We start from the raw sequence: 16,094 nt of genomic DNA, 5'->3' as shown, positions 1-16,094 counted from the left end.
AAGACATTCTGCAACAAGGCTGCTAGTAGTCTTCCTTAATGCAAATGATCTGGAGTATAAGAACAGTAGGGTTCTGCTTCTTCGGCTGGAGGGAATATGCCGACCATGATGTGGACTAGCGCACTGTCCTGGTCCTGCACATTTATGTTTCACAAGCCAACGTGGATTTGAAGCAAAAGGGAACTAAGTTTAGATATCGACATGTGGGACTCGGTTGACATGCCCGCTACGCCGAAATAAGAATAATTCCTGGAATTGATATATTCCTACTTTCGTTGTACGCAGTGTCCAACAATAAACAGATCATGATGAGTGAAATGGGCAGATTATATTGTCACCATCGACAATGGGCAGCCATCACCACATGTGCTCTAGGTAAGGTATGTTGTATGCCAAAAGAACAACATAGCGTTACCTATATAATAAATCTTCCTCAACAAGTACCACTTTAATCTTCATACCCCATCCATGCCTCCCTCCAATCCAATGCTTTTTCTTTCCCACTTTCCTGATCTTCTTCAAATCTCTCTCAAGCTCTTCTTTCAGCCGGGTCGGGTCAAATGCCACTTTCTGAACCGACATTGTCAGTTCAATCCCCTCCTTATTACCTTCTTTACCTAGTTTTGTGGCCCATCTCGCACTGGGGACTACCCGGGGTCTTGCAGGGTCCACTGTGCCTGTAGGATATAAGCGCGCAATAACCAATCCGAGCTTCCCCAGATATCTGGTCCACCAAACTTCTTCTGGGGTGAGCAGGTCCCGTAAACGCTCCTTGAAGTCCAGTTCGCGTGGTGGCAACTCGCCACCGTATCTCTCCTGCAACATGAGTGCCAGCCGTGCTCGGTCCCCATGGGGAATACCATGAGCAGAGGCAAGAATCCCGCCGCTTGTGCAATATAGGGCAGCGGTTGAGGAAAGTTCTTTAGACATTGGTGCATGCAAATATAGCGAATTGGCAAATGCCTGTATGACATGTGCAGTAATTGAATGGGGGAAGTGTTTGTACCCTTCCGGACGTGGAATCGCCGAGAGCATCAAGTAGGCAATAGCTTGAGCGGACTGGGGTGCGAAGCTGACTGTCGCTACTTCTAGTGGGTCCTGTTGACGGATAACAGGGACGATGCGTTGGAATAATACACCCTCACGAACACCTCCCTGGCAGAAATGTGCTTCCTTGATGCCATGTGGAATAGCATCTGCCAGTGCGTTGACCAGGAAGGCGACCGAGGGGACTTGTTCCCGCCGTCTATCAGAAACACGGAAGATATCACGGGCGGTTCGAGCGATTTTCTTCAATGCCTCTGTATTTTCAAAATCCTCCCTTCCGGCGGAGTACCCATTGATGATAGATATTGGATAATACTCGCCGCGTGCTTGGTGTAGATAGAGGAGAAGATAGCCCCAGCCTCGGAAGCCTCCGCCAGATAGGTATAAATGAAAGCCGCCTTGCCTTCGAGCTTTGTCTTCCAAATCCTGAGGGATCTGCAATTCTTTCCACGCGTTACGGAAGTTTGTCTCCATCTCATGACGGAATTCCTCTTCGGCCTTTTGCGCTTCGTCCTTACTTTTGCCCTTCTTTATGTCAGCCAGCTTTTGTGTCAAAGCGGCGGCGCCGTAGGGGAAGCTAATGGCCCCCTTGGGGCTAATATGGACGTTTCCTGCATGCGACATGATCCAGGTCATTTGCATGCTTCCTCCTCCCAGGTCCATCGCCAATCCCTCAATGTCGGAAAATCCACTGGCTATTCCCCAGGCACCGATGATACCCTCTTGCTCCTTTGCAAGGGTTTCCACGGCGATATTTGTCGCATGCTGGATTGCCTCGACGAATTCGTTTGCATTGATGGCCAACCGGGTGGCTTCTGTTGCAATAATCCGTATGTTCTTCGGTGGGACTCCAATGTCGACGCAGACGATTTGAAATCGGACGATTACGCCCACGACCCGGTCGATGATTTCCTGTGGGATCGGGATGCGGTTTCCTGTGTCGGGGTCGAATTGTGCATCGTATAGCGAGATGTTGAAGCGTCGCGCATGGACTGTCGGGATAATACGAGTTGTCGGCGGGCTGAGGTCTGAGATGCTGCATCGAATGCCGTTACTATAGTTCCAGTCAGAACAGCTGGGCGGCGCGTCAGTTCGGTATGCTGAGCAACACACCTGCCAAGATCGATCACCCCATACAGGTATGCCGTCTCCCTAGGACCCCTGGTCGGCACTGTTCTGTCTGGCAACGTGTGGGCCTTTGGGGGAAGTTGAGGTCCACCACCCATTATAGTCGAGTTGTGCTATCCAAATTACTGATACTGCAGCCTAGATTGAAAGGAAACCGATCAATATTGTTCACCTCAACCCATCGTGTGGTGCGTATAGCTTGTGGCTTGGAAGCTTTCCGCAACCAGAAGCCCTACATTCCTTGTGACGTCAACCAAAACCTAGCCACGCTTATAATTTCCAGGCCAGTGTCACCTGTAGGTTGGTTCTACTGGTCCGTATGTCAGCCGACGAATGTCATTCTTGTAAGCAATTGGCCGGTACAGCTAATTGGTTCCGTGCCCAGCACTGTATATATAGTTTCCCATGACAGAACCGAGATCAGAATGACTTGCTCAATTTATTCGCGCTCAGCACACATTCAGCATGTGGTATGTTGTTTCCTCGATCCTTCACCCTCAGTTCCTGTATCAGCGTTCGTCCCTCTTTGCTTCTCTGTTGCAACGGAACGAACTCAAACCTGCGTCTCTACCCATGATTCTTGGCCAGGAGGCCAGCGGATCAGCCGATCCAGGACCCTAGTCCACAGAGTAAGCATCCTGTAAACAAATTTAATATGTGGAGGAATCATGGGCCTTATCCTGCTTGGCCGCGTTCTAGATTACTGATCATGTGAACCGAATGATAGGGTCCTTCTTTGTTCTCATCAGCCATCGCTACATATCCGGATTTTGAAAGCAGCCTGTCACAGGACGTAGACTTGCTGGTGCTTAGGTAGATAGCAAAATTATTCGTAAATCACGAACATGTCAAATGTCCTAGTTAAAAGAGATCGTGATCTGCTTCATATATTGAATTACAACCTTAGCGTAAGACAGACTGGTGACGTGGGTATAGATTACATTGACGAACTGAGTGTCCCACTATCAGTATTGTAGAATGACTGTGTGTTGACAGTTGGTATTCGCCCACACCCAAATGTTCACAAATATATTGCTTCATTAGGAGCAGTCTACATAGAATAAGCATACACAATCTCGGGCATAGCCTTATGTACACAACAGACGCTGAGTCATCCGCTGATGTCATGTCGATGAGCAAATCCGCTCGTCGTTGTTCCTCTTCCACGTCTCCCAACCAGTTGAACGCACCCCGCTTTTCCCCCTACAGCATCATGTTTGCCTGCTCCCCCATGGACGTCCCTTGAATGTATTTGTGGGTTTTCTATTAGCGTTATCCTCCTAGTCAGCTCTTCTCACCATGGCCGACGAACCCGTCGATTCTCCTTCGGCAGGCCCGTCTATTCGAGACGCCCAAGATCAATCCGAAATCCTATCCCAACATCTTCATCCACATTTCACTGCGTCTTTACGAGAAGAATCTCCTATTGCATCGGGCACCGCGGCGGAACATGATGAACCCGAGTCTTCACCGGTCCCCGTGGAAGATCTCCCGCAGTCCTCGCTAAAGCTGCAGGGTGGGGATGTGCATCGTGACCTGTACCGTCTCGATGCTAAATCCAAGCAAGCGAAACTGGATAAACGCGCCGCAAGCTTCTCGTTTGTCCCCAGAGGATCCGAAGATACCATCGAGGAAGCCGTTGCCGCGCTCGAGCCCGGCAGTTTTCGTCGACACTTTATACGTCAGCACCGCAACGGTGGGCCCTTCGACAACCCCGCGGTCACTACATCCTTTTTGGACTTTCTTGATCTTTATGGAAATTTTGCGGGCGAAGATTTGGCGGAAACAGAGGATGAGTCTATCGCCACGGAGGAGCAAGAGGCTGAAGACAGACGCCATCCCTCGGAGCGTACCGCGTTGCTTGGGACTCGGAAACGCTCCCGCGTCAGTCGACCTGGTGATGCGTCGGATGTGAAGACTTTCTTCACTTTGCTGAAGGCGTTTGTTGGCACTGGGATCATTTTCCTCCCCAAGGCTTTTCGTAACGGTGGCATTCTTTTTTCCTCCGTGACGCTTGTAACAGTCTCCTTGATCACTACGCTCTGCTTCCACCTACTTCTCAGATGCCGGAGTCAGTATGGTGGAGGCTACGGTGACATTGGCGAACGAATTGCCGGACCTCGCCTTCGGTCACTTATTCTCTCTTCCATTGCCCTATCTCAAATTGGCTTTGTGTGTGCCTGCATCATCTTCACGGCGGAGAATCTGCATGTGTTTCTTCGCGCGGTCGCATCCGACTCTATACTCGTGTGGTCAACAGGAGCGTTGATCTTGCTCCAGGTGGCTTTTTTAACCCCGATGTCCTGGATTCGGAATATCTCCAAGCTTGGCCCGGTCGCGTTACTCGCTGATGTGTTTATTCTGATCGGATTGGGCTATATCTACTACTATGACATTGCTACTATGGCTTCCCGCCACGGCCTGGAGCCTAGTGTACGACTCTTCAACCCAAACGCCTTCACGCTCACCATTGGATCCTGCATTTTCACCTTCGAAGGCATCGGCCTGATCCTCCCGGTTCAGTCATCGATGAGGCGGCCGGAACACTTTGATCGGCTGCTCTACATTGTCATGACCATCATTACGATCCTATTCACAGCGGTCGGCGCACTTTCATATGGGACCTTCGGTGAGCATACGCACACCGAGATTTTCAGCAATTTCCCTCAAAACAGTCGCCTGGTCAATGTCATCCAGTTCCTCTATTCCTTGGCTATCCTTGTTGGCACCCCGATTCAGCTGTTCCCTGCCTCACGTATCGTGGAGGGCAAACTCTTTGGTCCAAAGTCTGGCAAACGCGACCCGTCCATTAAATGGAAAAAGAATGTGTTTCGAACGGGCATGGTGCTGGCGTGCGGGTTGGTGGCCGGGGTTGGGGCAGGAGACTTGGACAAATTTGTCTCGTTGATCGGATCGTTTGCCTGCGTGCCGCTAGTGTACATCTACCCAGCGTACCTGCATCGCAGGGGAGTCGCCAAGTCATTCTGGGTCAAACGGGGCGATCTGGCTATGATGACGCTGGGTTTGCTATTCATGATTTACACCACTGCATCCACCATCTCGGTATGGATGCAGGGTACCTGAGGTGTTTTATAACCCCCGGTTTACAGGGTCTGTCCTTCGGGGCAAGACGATTGTAGTAGTCTCACCTGGAGTAGGATGAAAACATCTACTGCCCCTTGCGCCTCAAAAGTATACATAGTAGGACGACACCGGCCTTTTAAGACAATTTCCCTTACCTGTAGCGACCCCTCTGCGACCACGGTACGTATAGCTGGACATTGTCAAAGAGCGCGCTTTTAAATCCTTGACATTTGAGTATTTGCGTATGCGCATTCTCTAGCGCTAGGGTGCTGCCTCTCTTGCAGTCTCGGTTAGCTATGCACCAGCCATGCGGGGGATCGTGTGGTAGCCGCGGCTGTGGGGAGGAGACAATAGAACGAATTCACAACTTCTTTCAACTCAGTGTTCTCTTAGGAAAAGATTGAACTCAGGAGATCCTCTATCCGTGATTCTTTTCTACACGTTCATCATGGCTTCGACCTACACCCATCTCCTCTTGGAAGTCCGCGACCAGATCGGTGTCATTAAGGTGCGCCTCTACAGGCTCGATTGGTATACTGCAACCATCTCACGCTCTGCAGCTTAATCGACCCAAATCCCTGAATGCATGGAATGAAACACTTCTCATGGACATGGTCGCAGCATTTCGAGAGCTAGACGAACACCCTGACACCGTGTTCACAGTCCTTACTGGCGAGGGCCGTTTTTTCTCCGCCGGCGCCGATATCAAAAGTAAGTAGTTTAGTCGGATGGATCCTTTTATTCAGAAACATATCTAATGGCGGTCATAGATGGACTCGAGGCACCTTCGCCGGAGTCGACACCCGCTCAAAAGAAACTATTCTACATGCGCAAGTTCTCCCGAGGTACGTCCCACCACGTAACGGATGATACCGGTAAAGGAAGCACCATTGAAGGCTAACGACTCCGCGCAAAAGAAATGGAGCTGTTCCGATCCATGATCGATCACCGGAAGGTTTTTGTGCTGGCGCTAAATGGACCGGCAGTCGGGGGCGGTGCGGCCTGGTTTGAAGGTATTGCCGACATTGTCGTCGCCGCTGCCGGGGCGTACCTCCAGGTTCCATTCAGTTCTCTCGGGCTGGTCCCGGAGTTTGGAGCAGCTCCCACATTTGCTCGTAATATTGGAACTCGCCGAGCTAACGATTTCCTCATGTTTGGCCGCAAGTGCTCCGTGGAGGAGATGGAATCCTGGGGCATGATTAATCGAATCTTCCCAGCGGATAATTTCCATGATCATGTGCGCCGTTTCCTTGAAGAGCAGCTGGCCGTCAACGATGCGAAGAGCATGATGGAGACCAAGCGGCTGCAAAATGCACCCTTACGCGGGGAACGGATTCTGGCTATGTTCGATGCAGCCCACGCTCTATCGGAGAGGTTTGTGGAAGGGGCACCGATGGAGCGATTCCGCAAGAAGACTGAGCAGCTCTCAAAAGGTCAGTTAAGGTCTTTGTTCAGTGTCTTTCATAATGTCTGACGCTAGATATAGCGAGCGGTAGCCGGAAAGGGAAGACAAAAGCTTCCTTGTAAGAAGCAAAATCATCGATGTATGATCCTATTTGCCATATACATTCAGGCCTTTGTGAGCGGGAGTGGAAATGCCTTGAACACTCGACGAAGACTAAGAGCGATGCAACTACGCGTTGTTTACCTATATTTCTATTTCCCCTTGGCTCTAAGGGGGAGTTTACTGTCGGATATCAATAGGAAAAAGGGCTGGCAATTTAGTGAATTGGTAGGCAAAAATGTCATATTCTTGAAACTGTCGCATCTTTATCTAGAACTTTGCACTATGCTCTGCTCTTTCATGGGACTCTATGACCAGCACGGTTGACAGAAGCTGACAGGCGTTCATCTATAAAAGTGTAGATTCGTCTGAGTTTCTGTGAGTCATACAATCGGCATCGCCTGGCATATGTCCGAGGATGGATTTATCCGGGCTGCATTCATTGGAGTGGTCGAGCACCCTTTGCGGGAGCACATACATAGGATACCTATGATATAATGCTGTATTCATTGGAGTTATTGTGACGTCTAGTGTACGTACCCTACTTCGTCTGATTCAGAGGCATCAAAGTTGAATGACGGAGAGCAAGTCAGCTAGAGGATGAGCTGTTTGTATCTTTGCTGAGAATGGTGGGATGTCCGAGCAAGGGAGAGGACACCGTTACGGTTTTATTTTAGTCGGACTGTCAAAACTACCATGTTTAGCCTGAATTACGCGCAGTGTGGCAATAATAGACTAACATGCCGGCTATAAAGCCTGTATTTATATCCCCGCTCTCCAGAACGAAAGCATTCAGACACGTAAGGGCTGACAGGCATAAGCGATGGCAACCAAGGATGAGTCCCCGTACAGGCTGACTGAAGAGCAAAAGGCGCATTTCCTTCAGCATGGCTATGTGCGTATTAGTAACTGTTTTTCCCGTCAAAAGGCGACCGAGTGGACAGACAGTGTCTGGGTACGACTTGGATATTCGCCAACAGACAAGACGACCTGGAAGAAAGAGCGTATCAATATGCCACGCCACAGATCAGAGCCAGTACGTGAGTTCGCGCCGAAAGCTTGGGCAGCTATCTGCGAACTCTGCGGTGGAGAGGAGCGAGTAACAGAAGCATCATCTGAATGGGGTGATGGCCTTATTGTCAATCTAGGAACAGATGAGTGGGAAGGCCGCTGGCCAGATCCCCGCGATCTGGACAATTGGCATGTTGACGGGGACTTTTTCGTCCACTTTCTCGATTCGCCGGAGCAAGCATTACTAGTCATTCCGATTTTCACTGACATACAAGAACATGGAGGAGGCACGATGATCTGTCCGCAAGGAATATCACGGATCGCGAAGCATTTGGTAAGTTTCCTAATACCATGGAGGTGTTTCATCGTCCTGTTTGGCATGTGTACATATGTTCGCATTCTAACGACCGTCTGCGCAAGTATGAGCACCCAGAAGGAGTCTCTCCTCGCATGGTACCTCGTGGTGAAAAGGCGCAACACGAAGGCCTGGGTTTCTATCTGTCATTGATCCGCCAATGTGATGAGTTTCATGAGATGACAGGGAGTATTGGAGATGTTATCCTGATGCACCCTTTCATGTGCCATTCTGCTTCCAAGAATAGCTTGCGCATCCCCCGGATTATTACGAACCCTCCGGTGGGCCTGAAGGAGCCGTTCAATTTTGATCGCGATGATCCTAGCCAATACAGCTTGGTAGAAAGAAAGACTCTACTTGCATTGGGCAAAGACAGATTGGAAGGATGGAAAATCACCACAGATCGCGAACGAATCGTTCCTGAGAGGCTAAAGGCAGCGAGAGTGATGAAGGAACAGGAGCTGCGGCGTCTGCAGCAGATAGGTAGGCCCGTCAGTGTTATGGGAGCCGAGACAGTCAAGCTAGTTGAAGAAGATGAATGGGTATAGGGTTGGTCGAGTTCTACTTATATAATGGTTTGGGTTGTTCATGCAGATGAGATGTTATCAAAAAGCCGCTGAGTGGCTGCCCTTTCTCTCACAACAGCCCTCTGAATGAATTAGATATGCTTGCAACTGAAAAATCCACATTACCCCAACAGCATATCACATCATCTACGACAAAAAGCGAATAAACCACGAATCATTATCCTGTATACCAAGTCCCAAGGTTGTGGGCCCACAGGCTGAATTGGGAGAGTCGTCCGAAGCCCCTTATTCATCTCCACCTACTATTGGAATACGTATTGCGTGGATGTGAATTTAATTTCCCCAGATGTTACCTCAGCTCGGGTCTACCAATCTGACAATGGTGCCTCAAGGACGTTAATCAGGGCGAGTATACACTGCATACCCAAGAGCTGCCATTGACCTGACCACTCCATCGATTTATCTCTGGTACCGTGGTAAGATCTTCCACGAATGCCAGAAAATGGAAATTTGACCTAAAAATCCAATTTCTTCACCTAGATATCCAACAAGTAGTAGACTCTTGAGTAGGATGTTGGTTGTGTTCCTCAAAGACGATGCATCACATGTGAAAGGTTATAGGACTCGGCAGGACCTCAAGCATGTGATGTGGGTCCACCGTAGTATATAACAACAAAATACTCTCCAAAGAAGGCTTACGTCCTTGGACAAGGCAGCATTGAATTGAAATAGATCTGCAATTACTCTTGTATCATCCTTATCGTCTCGGGAAGTTACAACATGGATGTCCCTGCAGATATTACACTCCCAACCCTGAAAGGGTCCTGGATCTTGGTAAAACCGTCCCTATACCTGCTTCATGTTAAGCACCTGAACACGGAATTAATTGTTCATATAGGATAGTTCACATACCGAGGGAATGGATGCGGTACTTAAGCTGGTATGGCTCCTTCTAATAAGAAAACCACACCCTTTAGACTGAAATCTCTTAGCAAGGCGTTGGGTGGTTGACGCGTAAAGCGATCGGTACTGCCACGCTTACTCTGCAATTTAGCTCTAGCCCCGAGACATCGACATCCACTGGAACTCCTACTGTTCGTCTGACAATGAATCAAACGCTCACTGGGGGGATTGGAGGCTCAACTGAGGAGCGTATTATGGATTGGGCTGAACGGGAGCGCAGCAACCATATCTACGGCGATACTCTTACACGCAGTCAGTTTATAAACGGTATCAAGTGTGAAGATGATTCACTTGTGCCAGATGTACAATTACAGTCCAAATTTACCTCCGAGGGACAGAAGGAGGAAGCCCTAAAGTTCCTGAGAGGAGGGAAGCCCCATCTCGCAGGTGACAATGCTGGCAACGACGGCAAGGATCTTTACATTCATGACTTCGGACGAAATGAGAAGGCTGGGTGGACAGCAGAGCAGGTAATGGAACTAACTTTTTGTGGGGTAAATTGGATTAAAAGCTAATCATTTGCCAGGTATGGGGATTCGAAGTTATCGATTCGCACCAATATTTGACTCGACGGGTGGTAGTGGTAAAAGGCGACAGCTTTGAAAAGGCCCACATGGTTTACAAATTCAATGGGCTCTAAATATTGTTGCGTTGTCACACTATGATGTCCTAGGGCTCAATATAATGACTATGCCGTCAATAGGAATTGAATACGTGACACTCCGACCTACGCTTATAAAAGTAAGTTCCTTATCATAGGAGGAAGGATACAGGAAGTCAGTCATAAAGCGTCATCGTATCTTGTGTTACTACTTTTGGTCATTCCACAATTTAAACCTTTTTTCTCAGGCATGGACAGAAAGAAGCAACCGTTATCTCTCACCATCATGCGAAATTCCCAGTTTGAATTTTTTATATCCTATCCGCTGTTGCTCCATATAATGCTGCCACTACAGTCAATTAATCTAACAGCCTTTCGCTTGAACACCTAGTCAGCCGTAGCTCACCACGCCGCCCTGATGAGACAAGTACATCAAACTCGTTGGTCAAGACGGTGAAATTCTCGGCCAAATGCCGTTAAGAGTAGCTTGACCAGATGGCGGATTCCCCTCTTCCAGCATGTCTTTATCTTCCCAGTCTGTCAGCCCTAGCACAAACGATAGTGTTTGTTCTAATGTCATCACCGCTGGGGACCTGACCAGCAGTAGCAGGCTTAGCCAATTTCCGTTCATCTATTTCTAGGAGGCATATGTAAAATTCGGGGTGGCGCTGAAGAATAATGTGATTGTGCAGTCACATAAGCGGGCATCATGTTACATAGCAACGAATATCTGTTCTATTAGAATATACAGTGACCTACCCCATAACAGCTGATACGCGCCAGATACAGACATTATACTCGGCCAATTGCCAACTGGAATACACGCTGGCCCTCTTCCAGCATCTTAAGTCGGCACTCCAAGTGCTTACGCATTTGTTCAGTCCCAGGTGGCTCCGATGCCAAGAAATGTATGTCTTGCTCTGTGTAGCGGGCCAAACCTTGTGTCGAGAAAATATGACTCAGTGGAGTAACTAAATGGCGCTCAATGACTTGTTTCGTGACCACGTCGATGAAGTATTTCTTCTCGCCCTATATATCTATTAGCAATCAAGTCAAATCAAAGTTTGGATTCCATGTGACCATACCTTGTAATATGCATCGTGTGCATCAAGCGCCTGTTGTGCTGAAAATTTGTCCATGTCCGGCTCAACGGTCCGTGTGAGGATGTCATCTAGGTGGTCAGGATGGATGTACGTCTTTCTCTCGTATGCTGCTCCGCTGGCCCAAGGGTATTGATCAACCTCCACCATTGCTTCCGGGGTTAGCATTCTCATCCTGCGCGAAAGTCGTTCATGTTGGACCTTTTGAATAGCATCTGTGACATAGTGGTTGTAAGTAATTAGATGACGCCGCTTGTCATCATCAATTTTCTGTAGTTCCTTTAAGGCTTCCTCGAGGGTACGCTCTAGCGCCGCAAGGACTGTCAAGCTGAGAAGCCGAGATTTGATTTCCGGAGAAGCAATGTGATCTAGCACGTCTAGCACGAACTGCTTGCATGTGGCTGCGACTGTGTTGATGTGTGGTCTCGTGCAATCTCACTCCATCCATCGGATTGTTCCCAAAACAAATGGTTGATTAGCATCGGAGTGAAGTCCCAGGGATCTCTCGGCCCCGACTTCGCTTCAGTATCTCAATCACTCTCTTAATGGCCTCCTCGCGAGTGAGGGCAAACGGTGTGGACTTCTCCTCTGGCTCCGCGGGTTTCTCAGACATAGTGTCTCGGATGTAGTATTTATTCCCACGCTGGTTCATTTGCTCAGCGAACTGCATGTTGAGGTGTTGTACGATGGCCCTGATCCATCGATAGCCACCCTTTTCGCCAACAGGCACGTCAATGTTGACATTTCCAAAGAAGGCATCATCCTAGTTGCCGTTCATACCCATTCCCGCTAAGTCGTATGCAGAACCGAAAACGCTCGCCAGGTACGCTCGTTGATCTGGTAGTGAGACCCGACAGCTGCTCATTGCCTGAAGCGCTGTGCGAGTACTCTTTACCATGTTATCGAGCTCGTCCCTGAGAATGGGGAGTTCTCGCCTAAGGTGTTGAAGAGGACTTGACTCAATCGGTGGCGAAGAAAGTCGATGCCTTTCGCATAATTGGGGAGCGATCTGTAAGCTCCAGCGTATCGAATAACACATGCTCCTGCACGTTTCGCTCCATACATGACAGTTGGTGCTCGCCATCACCGCGATTTCTCAATATGTGCCAACCGAGTTCTCGCATCAAGCCCCATCGCCGTTGTTGCATCGCGAATGAGAGAAGGCAGCTCATGAAAATTTTTGATTGAGTTTGAAAAAGTTCGAAGCTGGACTTGCTCGTCTTCAGGCCGACTACTATCGGGGATAATCTTGCAGGATATGGCAGACTCCGAATCTCGTCTCAGGATAATCTGTGTCGCAAATCGGGTGCACAAGCTCTCCTTGCGTGGAAACGGAGTCTCCGTGATTGCTTCGAGAACAGAGCTCTAAACAACGATTTGGGGTAGTTGCAAAACCGAACTAAGTCCCGCGCAACGAAGGCGATCAACCAATCCCATCAATTCACGCTGTTCAGCACTTTGAAGAGTCTCCATCGAGGCGGTTGTCAAGGCCAGTGTTTCTGTGGTGTCCACATGAGAGGAAGCGATGTCACTGGGAATAGCAGACGGTTCTATCTGTTCGCTGCTCTATGGGATAATTTAGCAGTGAGATTCACCTACGGGGTCGGGAGAGAAGATACGTACTAGCTGAGCTTCCATCCTGGGTGTAGTACAGTGGGCGGAATGAATTACCGACAGAAGCGAACATGGTATGGAATATGTGGAAGGCATTGTTTCGTTTATAAGTCTCCCAGACGAGGAGTGTCTGCAGGAGGTATTTGGTATTCCGGGGAGTCGCATCTTGCAAACAAAGAGTGTCTGATTGCGCCTGCCATGACGCAACAGGGGCATGTAAACGGCAAGTCCAACGGAGGCTCGACATGGAAGGAACTAATGTCCGGCCTTGGCAGTTTGCAACCGCCGGACGCAACCACGGCTGCTACGAATGGTAAACACATGTTGCCACCTGGGACACCGATGGCAAACGAAAAAGGCAGAGATTCGCAGCGCCTAAAAGCTGGAATTTTGTGTGGAAGCAATTATTAACGCCTCTCATCTGCTATGGGGATCTTGTTTAATGCTTTACCTTCAGTGTGGACTCTTAACTTCACGAAGTCTGTCACCAGCTTATGTGCACACAAAACCAGGTCCTGAGACACCATGTTGAACAATTATCCATTGTTTTGTAGTTACATACAGTCAATGTGAGAAACAGCCATTCACCGGCCTAAGCATCAACTTGTGTTTTCACTCTTCGTCGAATACCAACCATCTGGCCCATTTCTGTCCAGAATCCAACTGGCGGTGTTGTGATGGATTCCTCATATGCCTCAATCTCTGGCCGCTCCCAGACAAGATCAACTTCATGAGGTCTAACGTAGCGCGTCCTCTTAACGAGCTTCCATCCAATGAAGAGGCAAGGGGCCACGATTTGCATGGTATAGTTGGAGAAAAAGTTAGCAACACTCCACGGGGTAAAGGAACTGTATCCATAGAAGATCACAACGATTGTCTGGACGAAGAGAGCGAAGATGGCTCCATACGGCTGGAAATATCCGTAATAGGGCCTCGTCTTGCGATCGACGCCCTGGACCTGACAAGCCTTGTAATAGTTCAGGAAGGTAATAGACATAATCAGGAAGCTGATGATGCCACCGCCCGTCACAAGGTTGACCAGCCACGTGATGACCTGAGCTGAACCACTGCTGACCTGAAGGAAGGATAGCAGCGGGAAAAGCATGACTATACAGAAGCAATATACAGGAACACCGTTTTTATTGCAGTAGCGGAGAAAGCGGGGGGCGCGACCTTCGAGGGCCAAGCTGTACAGTGCACGGGTTGCACAGTAGGTGTAGGTGTTTCCGGCCGAGAAGATGGAAGTGAAAATCAACGCGTTCACGATGTGCGGTAGGACACCGATACCTAGGTTAACCATGGCAATGACATACGGCGAGGCGGCTGCAGTGCTACTGTCGCCGTTACCAAAGTAGATCTCACGGAGAGCCTTGTCGTCATAGGCGACTACAATTCCAACCGCGAGGGCACCGACGACGAAGAAAATACAGAACCGATAGTACACCGTTTTGAAGGCCGACTTAATGTATATGCTGGGGCGCTGGGCCTCGGCTGACACCATCGAGATATACTCCGGACCGACAACGGTGAAGCAGGCACTCCACAAGGCAGCGCAGAAGCCTTCGAACCGTCCGAGATCCCCTTTTGTGTGATATTCCGCAAAGGACCCGGGGTCCCGCCAGTGCCGAAAACCGTAGGCGTCGCCTTGGGGATTGCCGCCTACCATGGTGATAAATGTAAAAGCGAATAGCATGAAGATCAGAATAAGCTTGCCGCCGGATAGCCAGAACTCTGACTCGCCGTAGAACCTGACGGCAAGGATGTTAAGAGCGCTAGGGATATACATTCACAAGTTAGCGTTTACTACTTTGGATCACGGGTCCAACCCGGTTGGGGAAAGGGGTAATTAGGGACGTGGATCATAAGTATGAGTCGTTCGAGAACGGCGAACGCTGCCCCAGGAAAATGGCCCTTACGCGTAGCAAACAATAACTGCAGCACAGATTCCAGCCGTTGGTCCCGGCTCTGTAACCTTGTCGTTCCAGAAAGAGAGGACCAAGCTTAGAGCTGTGATCTCGAAAGGGATCAGGAAGGCCTCGTAGAAGAAGAAATTCCAGCCAGCGACGAATCCAAGCGCATCGTCTACCCAGTGGCCCGCCAAGCGGATGAAGCCACCGGACACGGGCATGTACGTGCTCATTTCGGCGATGGAATTGTTCACGAAGGCGAGCACGCAGCTATAGACCGCGTACGCAATGAACAGACTACCGGGGCCCCCCTTGGCAAGACCACCACCGATGCTGATAAAGAGGGCAGTCCCGATAGAGCCACCGGCCGCGATCAGCTGGATCTGACGGTTATTGAGCCGTCGGTGGAGGTGCCCCATGTTCTCGCCGACTTGGATACTTTCGGCATCGGCGGAGTTGGACCGGTCGAACCCGGCGTGCTTCTCGTCGGGTGGTGCCATCTTGGGCAAATGGTCGACTAGGAGCGTAGAATGACTCGAAAAGGCCGACGGAACGTCCAGGAGAATGAGTTTGGCGGTTTTAAGAGTGACCTCTCTTGGGTCAATTCGATTAGCACGGCTGCCAAACAGGCGACAAAAAGGAAAGCATCCAGTGAGATAGGGAAAAAGTAGCAAGAAACGGCAAAGAAAACCGAATAGAAGACATCAGGGGAACCACGGGCGATCCGAGATAATAAGGCCGCATGGGTGCCAATACGACCTCGATCTGCCATCTCGCAGGCTACTTTTTATCTCAGACTCCAGCTAACTTGGCTCACCTATCAAAATCCCGATAGGACCTGAAGGCAAGACCTTTCTTTGGCTGATACGAGGGACCAATGCGGAGCACTTAAGATTACGACCATGTTGAACGACACTGTTTAGGGTTGTCTGATACGTCTATGCTCGAGGGGGGCGCTGCGCCTCTCTGGGGGGTTAGACCTCATTGGGACTGGCGTGTCTCCGGGGCTTTGGGGGGAGTCTGGGACCATCTGACAGGGCTCTGATAGGATGGTCTGGCATTCAAATCCGCCACCGCACCGTTCCCCTGGCCTGAACTTGCTCGTGTGGGGGGGAAGACGGTTGAGTCTGACCACTTCATTTTGGGAAAAGCGCGCACTAGGGGCAACTAAGTTTATTGACCCGTGTCAAGAAGAGCCTTTATCCGAAGGAACTCACCAAGAACAACCACCTGGCTCTCCCGAAAGAGGCGCT

The 16,094-nt window shown here is 49.7% G+C and overlaps 8 protein-coding genes across 8 annotated transcripts; 5 read left to right on the top strand and 3 right to left on the bottom strand.

The window, feature by feature from the left end:
* Positions 1 to 269: 269 nt before the first annotated feature.
* On the bottom strand, positions 270 to 2,301 carry BDV59DRAFT_95999 (putative transcription regulator (RTG2)). The gene is made up of 2 exons (XM_073697401.1): positions 2,161 to 2,301; positions 270 to 2,101 (listed from the first exon to the last, which is right to left on the bottom strand). Exons 1-2 carry the CDS (start codon positions 2,271 to 2,273, stop codon positions 412 to 414), a joined length of 1,803 nt encoding a protein of 600 aa, XP_073545053.1. The 5' UTR covers positions 2,274 to 2,301; the 3' UTR covers positions 270 to 411.
* A 1,048-nt stretch (positions 2,302 to 3,349) lies between these two features.
* Positions 3,350 to 5,689, top strand: BDV59DRAFT_95994 (putative amino acid transporter). Its single transcript, XM_073697400.1, has one exon. The coding sequence runs from the start codon at positions 3,475 to 3,477 to the stop codon at positions 5,257 to 5,259; it is 1,785 nt and encodes a 594-aa protein (XP_073545052.1). The 5' UTR covers positions 3,350 to 3,474; the 3' UTR covers positions 5,260 to 5,689.
* Positions 5,484 to 7,094, top strand: BDV59DRAFT_95979 (enoyl-CoA hydratase/isomerase family protein). Its single transcript, XM_073697399.1, has 5 exons — positions 5,484 to 5,767; positions 5,820 to 5,970; positions 6,030 to 6,104; positions 6,177 to 6,692; positions 6,746 to 7,094. The coding sequence occupies exons 1-5, from the start codon at positions 5,708 to 5,710 to the stop codon at positions 6,784 to 6,786; spliced, it is 843 nt and encodes a 280-aa protein (XP_073545051.1). The 5' UTR covers positions 5,484 to 5,707; the 3' UTR covers positions 6,787 to 7,094.
* BDV59DRAFT_184696 (uncharacterized protein) lies at positions 6,678 to 7,094 on the top strand. Its single transcript, XM_073690729.1, has one exon. It carries the CDS (start codon positions 6,806 to 6,808, stop codon positions 7,088 to 7,090), a length of 285 nt encoding a protein of 94 aa, XP_073545050.1. The 5' UTR covers positions 6,678 to 6,805; the 3' UTR covers positions 7,091 to 7,094.
* A 492-nt stretch (positions 7,095 to 7,586) lies between these two features.
* Positions 7,587 to 8,677, top strand: BDV59DRAFT_209775 (uncharacterized protein; the record flags this gene model as incomplete). The annotated part of the gene is made up of 2 exons (XM_073695451.1): positions 7,587 to 8,108; positions 8,195 to 8,677. 2 exons carry the CDS (start codon positions 7,587 to 7,589, stop codon positions 8,675 to 8,677), a joined length of 1,005 nt encoding a protein of 334 aa, XP_073545049.1.
* A 1,085-nt stretch (positions 8,678 to 9,762) lies between these two features.
* Positions 9,763 to 10,259, top strand: BDV59DRAFT_204471 (uncharacterized protein; the record flags this gene model as incomplete). Its single annotated transcript, XM_073694472.1, has 2 exons — positions 9,763 to 10,089; positions 10,146 to 10,259. 2 exons carry the CDS (start codon positions 9,763 to 9,765, stop codon positions 10,257 to 10,259), a joined length of 441 nt encoding a protein of 146 aa, XP_073545048.1.
* Positions 10,260 to 11,012: 753 nt separating this feature from the next.
* BDV59DRAFT_204470 (uncharacterized protein) lies at positions 11,013 to 11,990 on the bottom strand (the record flags this gene model as incomplete). Its single annotated transcript, XM_073694471.1, has 3 exons — positions 11,013 to 11,249; positions 11,306 to 11,721; positions 11,837 to 11,990. The coding sequence occupies 3 exons, from the start codon at positions 11,988 to 11,990 to the stop codon at positions 11,013 to 11,015; spliced, it is 807 nt and encodes a 268-aa protein (XP_073545047.1).
* A 1,440-nt stretch (positions 11,991 to 13,430) lies between these two features.
* Positions 13,431 to 15,964, bottom strand: BDV59DRAFT_184694 (amino acid permease/ SLC12A domain-containing protein). Its single transcript, XM_073690728.1, has 2 exons — positions 14,851 to 15,964; positions 13,431 to 14,706 (listed from the first exon to the last, which is right to left on the bottom strand). Exons 1-2 carry the CDS (start codon positions 15,339 to 15,341, stop codon positions 13,527 to 13,529), a joined length of 1,671 nt encoding a protein of 556 aa, XP_073545046.1. The 5' UTR covers positions 15,342 to 15,964; the 3' UTR covers positions 13,431 to 13,526.
* Positions 15,965 to 16,094: the final 130 nt, after the last annotated feature.

This window comes from Aspergillus ambiguus, assembly GCF_047715705.1.
Source record: "Aspergillus ambiguus strain CBS 117.58 unplaced genomic scaffold BDV59scaffold_33, whole genome shotgun sequence".
Lineage (NCBI taxonomy): Eukaryota > Fungi > Ascomycota > Eurotiomycetes > Eurotiales > Aspergillaceae > Aspergillus > Aspergillus ambiguus.
This window is presented reverse-complemented; position numbering and strand designations above follow the sequence as displayed.